Genomic DNA, 15,544 nt, shown 5'->3' with positions numbered 1-15,544 from the left:
GTTTATGTACAATATTTACTACCCTGTACTTCAATTAAAAATAAAAGCTCCATGTAGGCTTATAAAGCACAATTTTTTTTAATTAATGATATTAAATGACTTTTGCTGAACTCCTTATTTACTATATAAAGTTCATTTAAGAATATTAAAGTAAAGGTAAAGGTTCCCCCGCACATGTGTGCTAGTCATTTCCGACTCTAGGGGCCGGTGCTCATCTCCGTTTCAAAGCCGAACAGCCAGTGCTTGTCCGAGGACGTCTCCGTGGTCATGTGGCCTGCATGACTAGACACCAAAGGCGCACGGAACGCTGTTACCTTCCCAACGTAGTGGCCCTATTTTTCTACTTGCATTTTTATGTGCTTTCGAACTGCTAGGTTGGCAGAAGCTGGGACGAATAACAGGCGCTCACTCTGCTACGTGGCACTCGGGATTTGACCCGCCAAACTGCCGACTTTCTGATTGACAGGCTCAGCGTCCTAACCCACTGAGCCACCACGTCCCTTTTTTAAGAATATTACTAAATTCTAAACCCCAAAATATTACTAAATATTACTAAATTTCTTCCACACAACTAATCTCTTGAGGAGCAAAGGGGATGCTAGAAAATTACCAGTTTCTCTCTGTTTGTTGTTTCATTATCCATCTCCTTTCTGGTCAGTATTTTATATTTGAGTATATCACTATGGATGTCCTCAGCCTCGTGCTCAGGTCCATATTTCATTTTAAGGTGCTTCGGCTTAAGTTGGGGTGCATCTATCTCATCTTTCGTACATGTCTGTTCCAATCTGATGGAGTCCATTAGAGCAACAACTTCCTGCAGTTTGTCTTCAGCTTGACAAAGAATATCATACTGTATCTTAAGTGAAAAAGGAAGGCAAGAAGATAATAATGACAGAGAATCTGCAGTTAACAATCTTGTTGATAAATATGCAGAGAGAATAAAATAGGATAAATCACTCATGAAATTTTTCATAAAGTATTTTGATAGTTCATAAAAAGGCAATGTCTTTGTCAGAGATCATGCTTGTTCTCTGATTTGCACAGAAACCGGCATCCATATTCATTTAAATACAAAAAGTCCTTGACTTACAACAGTTCATTTAGTGACCATTCAAAGCTACAACAGCACTGAAAAAAGTGACTTATTTTTGACATTTATGATCATTGCAGCATCCTCAGGGTCACATGATCAAAATTCAGGCCCTTGGCAACTGACTCGTGTTTATGACAGTAGCAATGTCCCAGAGTCATGTGATCACTTTTTGTGACCTTCTGATGAGCAAAGTCAATGGGGAAGTCAGATTCACTTAACAACTCTGTCACTAACTTAACAACTGCAGTGATTCCCTTAACAGCTCTGCCAAGAGAGTTCATAAAATGGGGCAAAATTCACTTAACATCTGTCTTGCTTAGCAACAGAAATTTGGGGTTGTACGCTGAGGACTGTCTGAAAAAGAGAAAAGCACCAGGCTCCCAAAGGAACACTCATTCGGATCTACCTTCTTCAATGAAATGAATGAGAGGTCACATGAGCTTTGGTGCTACTCATAAGAGACTGACACCAAATTGTTTTAAAAAGAATATCAATTACTTTTACTTGATTCCCAGCTGACTTATCTGACTACTAGATAAGTTGTGTAAGATGACTCAGTTAAGAGTTTTTTTGTTTTTTGTTTACCTTTGTTCAGTTAATTGTTCATGTGGCAATCTGGAAAGCACTTGACATTGATAAAAATTCTGCACCAACAATCAGTCATAAATAAAAAGACGCTGTTCATAAAATTCTAATTTTCAATAGTTCTGTTTCTTGTTTTATCAATTATTATTTTTATTCAGGGATGGAAACACTGTTGTCCAAATTTCCGTACTCCCTGAATTTAGCTCTTCATTAAGGTCTTTGGCAAGGGAGAGTGAGTGCTTGCTGTCTTTTGTCTTTTATGTGTAATGGATTTTATTGCAATTTCCTTGATATATCTTTTTGTGAGCCATTCAGGCTCTCAGTATTAGGAGGCATACAAGTTTAATATGTTCTCATTATTATTATTACACTGTTACTCTTTCTAATTCATTTATTTTCAAATTCACTGGAAACAAAATTTCTCCTGACCTGTTTTTGCTCTGCACCCACAGGCTCCCACAGCTCCTCTAGGGAAGTTATCAAAAGGGTTGTCAACTCTTCACACTGCTGGTGCCCCTCAACATAGCCTTCCAAGAGGTTTGTTGCATTCTGCAATTTAAGAAGAAACTCAAGGTCAAAACCAACTTGCATAGATAGTTGTCCAATATAATAAAGTATTTTCTGCAGACTATTAAGACCACCATAGAAATAGCATATTATCTTCCTGAACCCATATACAAATAAAAAATATTTTACAAATATATACAAATATTTTACAAATACATACAAATATTTTATTTATTAAACAAATTTGCATAGCTGCCCAGAATCACTGTGTGAGAGTTAGGCAGCTATATAAATTTAATAATTAAACTTTTAAAAATAAATAAATTAATTAAAATAAATATACCCAACTGGCAATTGAAATGACATGGTTTAGGTCCCATTTCATCCTGTCCTACCTGTTTGTTTGAATCAGATCTAATCCCACATCTAATGAACATTTATATTGCAAAAAATACACTAGTAGAGTTTCATCTGTATCTTCCAGATCAATAATATGTCATGATGCCAACCTGTAATCGGCTAAGAAGACATTTGTAAAGATGCTGTAAAGCCATCGATGATTCTTCACTCAATCTATTACTGCATGTCTCCAAAGAACTGCGTTGTCTTGTTAGTTCATTTAAAAGAGGCGTTAGGCCTTCAATTTCTTTCAGAAGTGCAGAATAATTGTTTAACTGACTTTGTACTTCCTGTGAATTGGGATGAATATCAACATTTAAGCCTTGCTTCTGCTTCTCTACTTCATGAAATAGCGCTTTGATGGCATGTTCTGTCTGGTTCACCTGTTCCATTTGATGCTGAAGTTCCTCCTGGTCCCTTTGATGGAAAAAAAAATCAATATTATTTTAACAACTTATCATTGAATATGTAGGACAGTGATGGCGAACCTTTTAGAGACCGGTTGCCCAAACTGCAACCCAAAACTTATGTATCGTCGTGTGCCGAGTGGGCGTGGCCCATTGGGTAGGCGTGGCCCATTGGGTAGGCGTGGCCTATTGGGCAGGCGTGGCCCATTGGGCGGGCGTGGCCCATTGGGCGGGCGTGGCCCATTGGGCGGGCATGGCTGCAGTGGTAACGGCAAACTGGGTGGGACTAAAAAGTTCAATCAATCAATTCAAACTTTGCAAGATCTTTTTTTCTCCCCCGCAAAAAGTTGAAAATGATTGATTGATTGAACCTTTTTTTTTTTGCACACGGCAGAGGCCTAAAGCGAAAAGTTTTTATAAAACCCAGCTGAAGGCCTAGGATTGGGGCGACGGTGCGTGTGCCCACAGAGAGGGTTCTGCGTGCCACCTGTGGCACTCGTGCCATAGGTTCGCCACCACAGATGTAGGAAAACAAAATGACAAACTTATTATAATGTTGAAAAGCAAAAGGTTTGTGTTTGTCATAAGAACAAGGTAGAATGCTAAATAAGTTAATATAGTATACATACAACCTTAAAATATATTTAATCATCAACTTCTCAGGTCCTTGCCTTCTTTACCAGATCTTTTTGTAATTAAATTTGTTCTTTTAAAGATTAATTTCATTTTTATTTATTTTAATGGTCATCATTTGCTTGAGGAACCCATATGCAGTAAAGGAATGAGCTATATTTTAATATAAATGAAGAAAAAATGTATTTATAAATTTTTTTTGCAGAGATTAGTTAAAAGCTTCCAGCCAAAAATCTTTAGTTTTCCACCAATTTCAGCAATATTGTCTGAGTGGAGAGTTTCTGGAGGACTTTTATACTGGATGATGTTATTATAGAATGGCTCTGCTGCATTTTCAACTCAGTGGAAATTTTCATGGTATAATCTAGGCTACTTACCTCAGACAGCCAATAACCAGATGAATAGTGGAGTCCCACTTCTTTTGGACATCAGAAACTATCTGTTGAATAGCTAGGTTCTTGCTGTTATCATCACACTTCAAATGTTCTCCAACAGCTATGATAGTCTGCAGTTTAGCATTGCCCTCCTCTTTCAGCAAAGCAATCTCCTGTATTGTAAGAAATAACATGAAGATAATTGATTTTACTCACTGTCTTTGACCTAGCAGCCAGGCCAAATAACATGTAAAACTATCAAGAGAAACAATGCCTTTTTAAAAAATCAATTAATTGTGGTTCCAATTAAACCTCATACAATGAAAACTGATAAACCGCTTTCAGTTCTTTTGTAACTCCCTAAATATAGGAAGACATGGCCAATATTGGAGAGAGTGGGAATGGAAAAAAAATAGGAGAAGGAGGATGAGTTGGATATGTTCACTGCCTTGAATTATTTGTAAAAATAATAAAAGCAGGATGGAAATAAATAAATCAAATATATAAAATGATTAAATGCTTATTAAACATAAAGTGCTTTTGTCAGGAGCTAGTAATCGGGAACAAGAGTTGAATTCAAAGCACTGTTTATTACATGCTACACAAGAATCTGATCTACTAACAGTCAAGCCAAATTGGTGCCGGATAAGAATCAACAGAATTTACAGGGGTGGGGGGATGGGCTGGACTTGAGTCTCTTGGCAGAACACAACGATTCCAAACTGGTAACCCTGCCATTGTGCTTAGCCTGCTCATCTTCTATAGCTTTGACACTGAAATACCACAATACTATTTTGCTATTTCACTAATTTAATTCATGCTAGTAAAAGTTAAGGGTTCTGAAACATGGACTGATTATAATGAAAAACTGACAGAATAAGGGATTCTAAATGTGGGAAAGACCACTAATTGACAATGGTGCCAAGACAAGATCTCAGAGGAAAATAGATATTGAACAAAAATGCTGACCTAAAAAATTGGTCAGAGGGATTATGCTCTTGATCTCATCTATTAAACAATGCCATCTGATGGAACCTAGAAGGTATGCCTTCCCTGTTGTGGTGCCTGACCTCTGGGACAGTATCATTCAGCCCTGTCCCTCCTATCCCTTCAGTCAGCCTTGATGCCCTAGCCCAGGGGTAGGCAACCTTGGCTCTTTTATGACTCGTGGACTTCAACTCCCAGAATTCCTGAGTCAGCTGACTCAGGAATTCTGGGAGTTGAAGTCCACGAGTCATAAAAGGGCCAAGGTTGCCTACCCCTGCCCTAGCCTTAAATGAGTTAATCTGGATTAGGGTGAGGTATACACTTACTTGAACTAGATTATGTTTATTATGTCCCTCTTCCCTCTGGCTATGGACATATTTTAAAATTATTTAATACATTGGATTTTGTTTTGAATCTTTTTGCCACCAAGAGTCATTGTGAGCTGAGTAGCCCTTTGAATTTAAATGATTTAATAAAGAACATCAAAAAAGTAGAAGGAAAGCAAGTGTTTGTAAGAGACTAAATTAGTCTTTAGAGAGAATTAATGGAAAGTGGACTCACAAAATAAAATATGGAAGTTGCTCAGAAAAGAATAAAAATAATTATATTGCAGAGTATGTTATGCACACTAGTGGAGGATACGGATGAAAGAAAAAAACATGCATTTAAGAATGACTGTTGCAAGGATAAGGATGAAACAAAGATATCGTATGATGCATATACACAGAAAAGATAGCTTTCTATTTAGCATCTACATGAAACTGCAGGGACAAGTTATCTGCTGGCTTCAGATTCAGTATTACTGTGCTGATGATACCCAGCTACACATTTTGACTCTGGTGTGGCCAGGTGACGCTGTCAAGATCCTCTGTCAATGTCTGGAAAATGTTTGGCCTTTGGTGGGGAAGAGCAAGCTTTGTCTCAAGCCTGACAAGACTCTGTGTCTGAGGCTGTTTTCATTTTCTGAGCTTGGGGTAGTTCCATCTTTAGTCCTGAATGTAATTGTACTTCCCCTTTTAGGACTGGCATGCAGGAGCTGGTGGCAACTATGCCCAAGGGAGCCTTTGCACAAATGTATCTGATGCATCAGGTATGCCTGTATGCTCACATAACACTGTACTTTGTGGTTGTACTAGTTGTCAATATGCTTCAGGATGCAATTCAAGGTTCTGGTTATCACCTATAAAGATATGGCTTTGATTATTTGAGGGCTATTTATCCATGGTTTTGGCCTGTCCTATACATTCTAACATACCCAGCATGCTGTGGGCCCCATCAATTAAACAATATTAACTGTTGGGATGCAGGAAGTAGGCTTCTCTGTCTTACTGTGGTCTCTAGAACACCATTCAATCTGAAATTCAAATGCCCACCTCCACCTGGCCTTTTTTTAAGTAGACCTTTAAACCTGGCTCTATCCCAGGCCTCAGAATAAGTGATTGATCTCTTCTGGAATATTTTAATTGATTAACTGACTGCTGCTTTCTCCAGACTTTCTTTGTGGCTTATGTATTCAATCTCTTCTTGGTTTTTTTTTTACAAATAAATAAATAGTAGCTTCAAACAGAGCATGGAATGGTTAAGACTAAAATTCAAGAAAAATGTCAAGCAATTTAAAAAAAAACTTTTTGAAATGAGAAAGGACTAAACAAAGAATTATTGGATGGTTGTTTTTATTAATAACACAAAGAGCTTCAAGTATGTCTTGGTACCTGGATTTTGAACAACCTTTTTTCCAGTGATATTTCAGATTCTTCAGCACTCATCTCCAGGATAGGCTTTTTCAGATTTTCCAACCAGCAAAACATGTTCCTGACAAGTTCTTCAAAATGCTTTCTTTTTACACAATACATCTCAGAAACTCCAAGGGCTTTCTGTACGTGATTAACCAACCTCTTGTATTTACTGACAAAATGGGCAGATTCTAGAACTGCTTCATCATTCAAAAATCCTGAATTTTTCAAATAATTTGCCTGGCGATCAAAAGAATCAAACCACTCCCTATAAAAGAAAAACAATTATGTGAAGGTTAATTGTCATCATTATTCCCCATGCTTTACCCATGACATCATTCATTAAATGTTATTTGTTGTTGTTGTTGTTAGCTGCAAAGTCGAGTCCGACCCATCGCAACCCTATGGACAACGTTCCTCCAGGCCTTCCTGTCCTCTACCATCTTCTGGAGTCCATTTAAGCTCACGCCTACTGCTTCAGTGACTCCATCCAGCCACCTCATTCTCTGTCGACCCCTTCTTCTATTGCCCTCAATCTTTCCCAGCATTAGGCTCTTCTCCAGTGAGTCCTTCCTTCTCATTAGGTGGCCAAAGTATTTGAGTTTCAACTTCAGGATCTGGCCTTCTAAAGAGCAGTCAGGGTTGATCTCTAGGACTGACCAGTTTGATCGCCTTGCAGTCCAAGGGACTCGCAGGAGTCTTCTCCAGCACCATAGTTCAAAGGCTTCAGCCTTTTTTTATGGTCCAACTTTCACTGCCATATATTGCAACTGGGAAGACCATAGCCTTGACTATACGCACTTTTGTTGACAGGGTGATGTCTCTGCTTTATAGTGTGCTGTCTAGATTTGCCATGGTTTTCCTCCCGAGGAGCAAACGTCTTTTAATTTCTTGGCTACAGTCCCCATCTGCAGTGATCTTGGAGCCCAGGAAAATAAAATCTGTCACTACCTCCATTTCTTCCCCATCTATTTGCCAGGAATTGAGAGGGCTGGATGCCATGATCTTGGTTTTTTTAATGTTAAGTTTCAACTCAAGTTTTGCACTCTCCTTCTTCACCCGCAACAAGAGGCTCTTTAGTTCCTCTTCACTTTCTGCCATTAGAGTGGTATCATCTGCATATCTTAGGTTGTTGATATTTCTTCCGGCAATCTTAATTCCAACTTTTGATTCATCTAGCCCTGCCTTTCTCATGATATGCTCTGCATATAAGTTAAATAGGCAAGGCGACAATATACAGCCTTGCCGGACTCCTTTCCCAATTTTGAACCAATCAGTGCTTCCGTGTCCAGTTCTCACTGTTGCTTCTTGGCCCACATATAGGTTTCTCAAGAGACAAATAAGATGGTCTGGTACGCCCATCTCTTTAAGAACTTGCCACAGTTTGTTATGATCCACACAATCAAAGGCTTTAGCATATCAATGAAGCAGAAGTAGATGTTTTTCTGGAACTCTCTAGCTTTCTCCACGATCCAGCGTACGTTGGCAATTTGATCTCTAGTTCCTCTGCCTCTTCGAAATCCAGCCTGTACTTCTGGTAGTTCTCGATCCACATACTTCTGGAGTCTAGCTTGTAGGATTTTAAGCATAACTTTACTAGCATGAGAAATGAGTGCAATGGTGCGATAGTTTGAACATTCTTTGGCACTGCCTTTCTTTGGAATTGGAATGTAAACTGATCTTTTCCAATCCTGTGGCCACTGTTGAGTTTTCCAAATTTGCTGACAAATTGAGTGTAGCACTTTTACTGCATCGTCTTTTAAGAGTTTGAATAGCTCAGCTGGAATACTGTCACCTCCACTAGCTTTGTTGTTGCTCAGCTTTTCTAAGGCCCACTTCACTTCACATTCTAGGATGTCTGGCTCGAGGTCAGTGACCACCTCATTGTGATTATCAGGGACATTAAGCTCATTCTTGTATAGTTCTTCTGTGTAATTTTGCCACCTCTTCTTAATCTCTTCTGCCTCTGTTAGGTCCCTGCCATTTTGGTCCTTTATCATGTCCATTTTTGCATTAAATGTTCCCTTCATCTCTCCAATGTTATTAGAACTGAGCAAATTGAGTCAATTATCAACCTTCATAGAAGGCAACTTTATATCAACTTTTTTTCCAACTGATCAAGACAGGATAACCCAACATTTAAAATCACACTCTTTGCATTCTTCTGCTTCGTCACTGCATTCAAATAGTCTTTTTTTTTAATTGATAGAGATTGAAAACTAGAACTCAAAATAATTATATACTGCTCAAAAAAATAAAGGGAACACAAAATAAGACATCCTACTATTAAATACAGTACATTGTGTTGTTTAAGTGTTCCCTTTATTTTTTTGAGCAGTATATTTACTCTTTTACCTATGTGGGGAAATATACATAAATTTGTGTTCAATTGTGAATACCAAAACTTTGAAAATATGTTTTTAGACAGGAACATTTTCAGTAGAAAACCTGAGCATGCCACTGAAACTAGCTCAAGAGTGGAACAGAGTTAAGTGAGCTGCTATAGCTTAGACAAAATACCTTTGTTTGAGTAGAATTTGATAAAAATGTTCAAGTCCTGTCTTCTCTTTTTGAACTTGTTGCCATTTTTCTTCTTGAATTCTTAGCCACTTCTCCAGACTCTTAAAGTCCTTTTCAAGCCTTCAAAAGAATAGAATAAATACTTACAAGAAAATCCTGTTAAGCTGTAAAAAAAAACCCACGAACAGTAACACTTAATGCTGTACAGTAAATTAATCTTGGGTCTAGTTCAGCAAACCTACTTATTAATACATTTACTTATTTAGTACTGTACGAGGAGAATGCATCAATCTCAGAACTAGATCTTAAAAGTCCATCTAATCACTCTGGATCACAATATAGATGAGGCAAGCTTAGTTCATTTTGGCTTCTTACCTAGCAAACTGTTGAAGAAAGAAGTGAAGCTCAATTTTTCGTGCCTGACATTTGGAAATTATTCTTTGCAATTCCGCTTCTTGGTCCCTCACCCAGTTACTCAACTGATGGACATTTGGTTTGGGCAAATAGTTCTTCACCTGGTTCAGAACAGTCTTCACCTCAACAATATCACTGTCTTTGTCTTCCAAATTTAGGAAACTCTGGGGAAAAACCCCACAATGAGAGATTTATCCAAGATCAGCAATATCTTTTACCTGGTGCAGTTGTTTTATATGTTTTATAGTTTGCTTATCTATCTATCTATCTATCTATCTATCTATCTATCTATCTATCTATCTATCTATCAATCTATCCATCCATCCATCTATTATCCATCCATCCATGACTCACTCACTGATTATTGCAATAAGTGACAATTTCTGAATAGATTATAACCAATTGATCAGCACCTACAAAACTGATTTTTCATTCAACATTGTTGCATGATTTTTCAATAGCACTAAGTTCTCACTAACATTTTTCTTGGCATAGCCAAGAGAAACCATTAACACGTAATAGTGAATAATAAATTAATCAAAGGCTTCTATCTCAAAACATCCATCCACAGAAGATATTTTCATGTGACTGTGCCTGATTCATTACTCTGAACTTGCCTCCTTCTAATAGATAACACTGACCTGGATACACATATATTGAAAATAACTGGAGTATTCTCTGCTTCTGATAAAAAACAATCCTTCATAGAAGAAACTTAGCTCTCTGTTTCGTGACTTACTATTCCAATCTTGATCCATTTCAAGACTGAAATGAGTACTGCCTTTTTTCATTGAAGACAGAAAAAGGGAAAGAAAACCAAAATTACCATCTCCAGGACAGGTAGGCCTCTACTTACAAGAGTTCATTTAGTGACCATTCAAAGTTACAATGGAAGTAGAAAAACGTTTTTCACACTTATGACCATTGCAGCATCTATGATCACCTGATCAAAATCTGGGGTCTTGGCAACTGACTCATATTTATGATGGTTGCAGTGTCCCAGGGTCATATGATCCCATTTTATGACCTTCTGACGAGCAAAGTCAATGAGGAAGTCAGATTCACGTTACTAAGTTAACCACTGCAGCGATTTACTTAACTGTGGCAATGAAGGTCATAAAATCACACAAAACTCACTTAACAAATGTTTCACTTAGCAAGGAACGGTTGGGCTCCATTGTGGTCATAAGTTGAGGACTACCTGTATATAGGATCTATTCTTGATAGAATCGTTGTTCTGCTAATCAATAAACTTGTAGTTGGTTTGCTGGGTTAATATTTATTGTCTCTCATCTTAATCAAATATAAAACAATAGAAAAGACAATAAAAGATAACAAGTAAAAATAATCAACTCCTCAAATAGCAAAAGGCAAAATCACAGCCTCAACTAACATCCTGAACCTAAAACCTAAGGGAAGAACCAGGTTTTAAGGCTCCTAAAAGACCAACACAACTGATTTCTTATTAAGTCAATTAATTAAATTTACATAAAATTAGTCAATGAAATTTGGGCCAGGGAGACTCAGTTTTAAAATCCTACTTATCCATACTAGCCGACTCATGCATTACCAGTCACAGTTACCTTTCAATAAACATAAAGATAAAATTTTAAAGATAAAAAGACCAGGTGTATTTGTCTGACAACTTTGGAGGAATAACATTAAAAATATAACAAAAGGAAAAAATAAAATTAGAAAAATGCATAACATGCACTATTTAACCTCCCCTTCTTTCTCCCAGATTAAGTTGTACATTATAAAAAATATTTGCCCTCCATAGCTGCATCAAAAATTAAACTAGATTAAATAAAATTATGTTTTGGTCCATTGAAGAGTATTAAGAAGTAAGTTTCAGTAAAATGTTTATGGAACCATAGCCTTACCAGGATTACCAGATAAGGACTGCAAAAATTCTGGATAACCCAGGTTAGTAGCAAAGAACTCAAATTTTCTACATATTTTGGTTGCCATTCATGGTTATTCAGATTTTGCAGCCCTGGTCTCAAAGGCACATTTACTAAGAAGGAAATGCTATGACCAATCTTGTTTCTCAACACTTAAGTTTATATAGCGCTACTTTATATTACTACTTTAATCTACTCAACTAATTCTGCTCTTTCATACTCTAAAAGAACACACATTACACTATGTGAAACTAAAATGCACCCTCAGTTTTAATGTGGGGGAAAAAGGGGGGGAATAATAAAAAAACAGATCTGTGAACAACTAGAAGCAAACAAAGTTATAACCAGTAGTCAGCACGGGTTTGTTAAAAACAGATCATGCCAAACCAATTTTATTTCATTCTTTGATAAAGTGACTAAATTAGTAGACCAGTGAAATGCCATGGACATAGTATACATAGATTTCAGTAAGGCATTTGACAAAGTAGACTACAACCTGCTGTTTAGTAAGCTAGAAAAAGTGGGATAGACAACACCATCAGATGGATCTGTAGCTGGTTGACAAACTATACTCAACGAGTAGTCCTCAATGGCACTACATCCACATGGAGGGAAGTAAGCAGTGGGGTACCACAAGGCTCTGTCTTAGGCCCAGTACTCTTCAATATCTTCATCAATGACTTAGATGAGGGAATAGAAGGGGAACTCATCAAATTTGCAGATGACACTAAACTGGCAGGAATAGCCAACACCCTAGAAGACAAGCTCAGGATCCAAAAAGATCTTGACAAACTTGAACAATGGGCCCTATCCAACAAAATTAACTTTAATGTGGAAAAAAGCAAAGTTTTACATTTAGGCAAGAAAAATCAAAGGTATAAGTACAGATTAGGCGAGACTTGACTCAAAAAGAAGTAACTGTGAGAGGGACCTTGGACCTTGGAGTCTTAGTGGATGCTCACTTGAATATGAGCCAGCAGTGTGCAGCAGCAGCCAAAGAAGCTAATGCAGTCCTGGGTTGTAGAAACAGAGGCATAGAATCAAGATCACATGAGGTATTAGTATTGCTTTATAAAACCCTAGTAAGACCGCACCTGGAATACTGCAACCAATTTTGGTCACCATACTGCAAAAAAAATGTTGAGCCTTTGGAAAGAGTTCAGAGAAGAGCAACTAAAATGATCAAAGGCCTGGAGACTAAGACATATGAAGAACAGCTGCAGGACTTAGGTTTGGCTAGTATAAGAAAAGAAGAAACAGAGGTGACATGATAGCAGTATTCAAGTATTTGAGGGGCTACCACAAAGAAGAAGGGGTCAAATTATTCTCCAAAGCACAAGAGGGCAGGGCAAGAAACAATGGTTGGAAACTGATCAAAGAGAGAAGCAACCTGGAATTAAGGAGAAACTTCCTAACAGTGAAGACAATTAACCAGTGGAACAGCTTGTCTTCAGAATCATCACTGGAGATTTTTAAGAAGAGACTAGACTGTCACTTTTTTTTAATCCCATTTATATCCCGCCCTTCTCCGAAGACTCAGGGAGGCTTACAATAAAGCACAAATCAATGTGCTTAGCAATAGCCTTCATCCTATGTATATGCCTGCTTATTAGGGCTTTCCCCCCCCAAGCTGCATTATTACAAAGTCAGCTTATTGCACCCAACAATCTGGGTCCTCGTTTTACCTACCTCGGAAGGATGGAAGGCTGAGTCAACCTTGAGCCTGGTGGGACTCGAACCTGCACTAATTGCAGGCAGCTGGTGTTACTTAAGGAGGCATTAGCCCACTGCTCCACCAAGGCTCTTCACTTGTCTGAAATGGTGTAGGTTCTCCTGCTTGAGCAGGGTGATGGACTAGAAGACCTCCATGGTCCCTTGCAGCTCTATTCTGTTCTGTTTCTATTTCTATTCTGTTTCTTGATTCTAACCTCCAAGGTCCCATCCAGTTCTATTCCATTCCATTCCATTCCGTTCCGTTCCGTTCTATTCTACTTCTAAAAACAGGGCTAATTTATTTAAAATCTGAAGAATCCTGAAGGAAAGTATTCAATACAATTTGCACTCATATCCCTTACCGTTAGTTGATTAATTTTCTTTTCTGCCATCTCTTTTGTTTCTGAAGAGTCAAAACACTCTTCCAGAGAGATCTGGACATTGCTGAACCAATCATCAAAATGCTTACACTGGTCTGTGGGAAGATGCAGTTTAAAATATGGGGGATAAAAAGATTAGTAGGATGAAGAGGCACAGGACTTCATTATTTGAATCTAAGCAATTACCAGTAGTTCTGTCATTGCTGGGCTCCTCTTTGCTATTGGATGAAAAGTCTTTGCAAATTAAAATATAAATCAGGAAAACAATTAGAAATTGCTGAGTAAGAATTGTTTTCCATTGAAAAAAAAACATAGGTATAGATATTTGAAGCAAATTGAAAAGGGCAGTTTTCCCTCCACACACAATTATATGTTTAAAGTTAAGTGACAAATTTATATTACTATATACTTACTATAGTAACAATATTTTAAGTTCATAAAAAACCAGAAGTAGTTTCTTTATGAATGTTTCTAAACAATTTAAGTATCGTATCCTGTTCCCCTTTGTGGATGCAAAACACTTTTGCATAAATCAAAGCAGTTGTCAGTTCAAATTTGCTTTTAAAGAAAACAGGGACTGCTTGAAATTGACAACTTAAGAAAAATAAAAAAATAATAACTTTTCACTCACAGTTCAAGAGAGTTGTAAAGTGATCCTGAAATCTTTGTTTTTTTGAATTAAATAAGTCTGTGATACTTATCAGCTGCTTATTTAATTCAATAACGTCAGGGTTCAGGTAGCTTGTCGCTTTCTGAAGTAATTTCACATGTTGTTTTTGATGAAGAATCTTCTGATGTATTTCCTAAATAAGAAAGGGAATATCATTTACATGTTGACAGAAAACCAATCTGGAAATAATTTTGATAAGCTTGATCCTGGAATGTCAACACTACTTAGACTAACAAGTAGCATGCAGATTGAGAGGGGAAAAGCAAATCTGGAACACAGATCACATTTATTAGCACCTTTTTAAAGAACTTGCATCTTTTCCTGAGCTCATACAGAGTTCAGGAAAATGGCATCCTGCCATAAAATGCAAAGGAGGGGAATGAAACAGCCAGCCATAAATTGCAAGGGAACCGGAATGAACCAGCCTCCAAGGAGCCTGGCCTTCAAATCAAATGTGAAACTGCAGTAAGAGGTGCCAAACATCTGAGCTGTTTCCCCAAACATCTAAAGGGCATCCTATTGGACACTGATGGACTGGTCAATGGGGGAAGGCAAGGGAAGGGGAAAATGTAACTTTTGCGTGAGTATATTCAGATCTAGCTTTATTTATTTATTTATTTATTTATTTATTTTATTTTTGGGACTTATATGCCGCCTTATCTCCTGAAGGACTCAGGGCAGCTAACAATAAAATACAGCAATACAAAAGTTAAAAAGAATTAAATTAACAGCCCCAATAAAATAAATTGAAATTAAAAATTAAAAAACATTTTAAAATCCCTGTCGTCAGTCCAGGTCAGCCTGATGGAAAAGGAATGTTTTAAGGCCACGGCGAAAGGACCGGAGATCCGGGGCCATCCGGAGCTCAAGGGGAAGTTGGTTCCATAGGGCTGGCGCTCTCCCAGAGAAGGCCCTCCCCCTGGGGGTCGCCAGCCGACATTGTCTAGCCAACAGCACCCTGAGGAAGCCCTCTCTGTGTGAGCGTACTGGGCGATGGGAGGTCGTTCCCGGCAGCAGACGGTCCTGCAAATATCCCGGGCCTAGGCCATGTAGGGCTTTAAAGGTAAGTACCAGACCCTTAAATCTCACCCGGATGACAACCGGTAACCAATGCAGCTCACGCAGGAGGGGTGTAATATGGGAGTATCGGGATGCTCCCATCACTACCCGCGCGGCCGCATTCTGCACCAGCTGGAGCCTCCGGGTGGTCTTCAAGGGCAGCCCC

General features: G+C 38.1%; 1 protein-coding gene across 13 annotated transcripts in view; it reads right to left on the bottom strand.

Annotated features, from left to right (window-relative positions):
* The window catches only part of SYNE2 (spectrin repeat containing nuclear envelope protein 2), a 244,648-nt gene that overhangs the window by 148,718 nt on the left and 80,386 nt on the right, over nt 1–15,544 (bottom strand). For all 13 annotated transcript variants that reach the window (XM_083350942.1, XM_083350953.1, XM_083350943.1 and 10 more), the window contains exons 35-43: nt 14,281–14,452; nt 13,632–13,744; nt 9,614–9,816; nt 9,239–9,358; nt 6,698–6,986; nt 4,002–4,171; nt 2,695–3,001; nt 2,108–2,227; nt 611–856 (exon numbers count right to left, since the gene is read on the bottom strand). In XM_083350942.1, coding sequence (XP_083207068.1) covers nt 611–856; nt 2,108–2,227; nt 2,695–3,001; nt 4,002–4,171; nt 6,698–6,986; nt 9,239–9,358; nt 9,614–9,816; nt 13,632–13,744; nt 14,281–14,452 — 1,740 coding nt within the window. The remainder of the gene's footprint in view (nt 1–610; nt 857–2,107; nt 2,228–2,694; nt 3,002–4,001; nt 4,172–6,697; nt 6,987–9,238; nt 9,359–9,613; nt 9,817–13,631; nt 13,745–14,280; nt 14,453–15,544) is intronic.

The sequence above is a fragment of the Vipera ursinii genome (genome assembly GCF_947247035.1).
Source record: "Vipera ursinii genome assembly, chromosome: 1".
Classification (NCBI taxonomy): domain Eukaryota; kingdom Metazoa; phylum Chordata; class Lepidosauria; order Squamata; family Viperidae; genus Vipera; species Vipera ursinii.
This window is presented reverse-complemented; position numbering and strand designations above follow the sequence as displayed.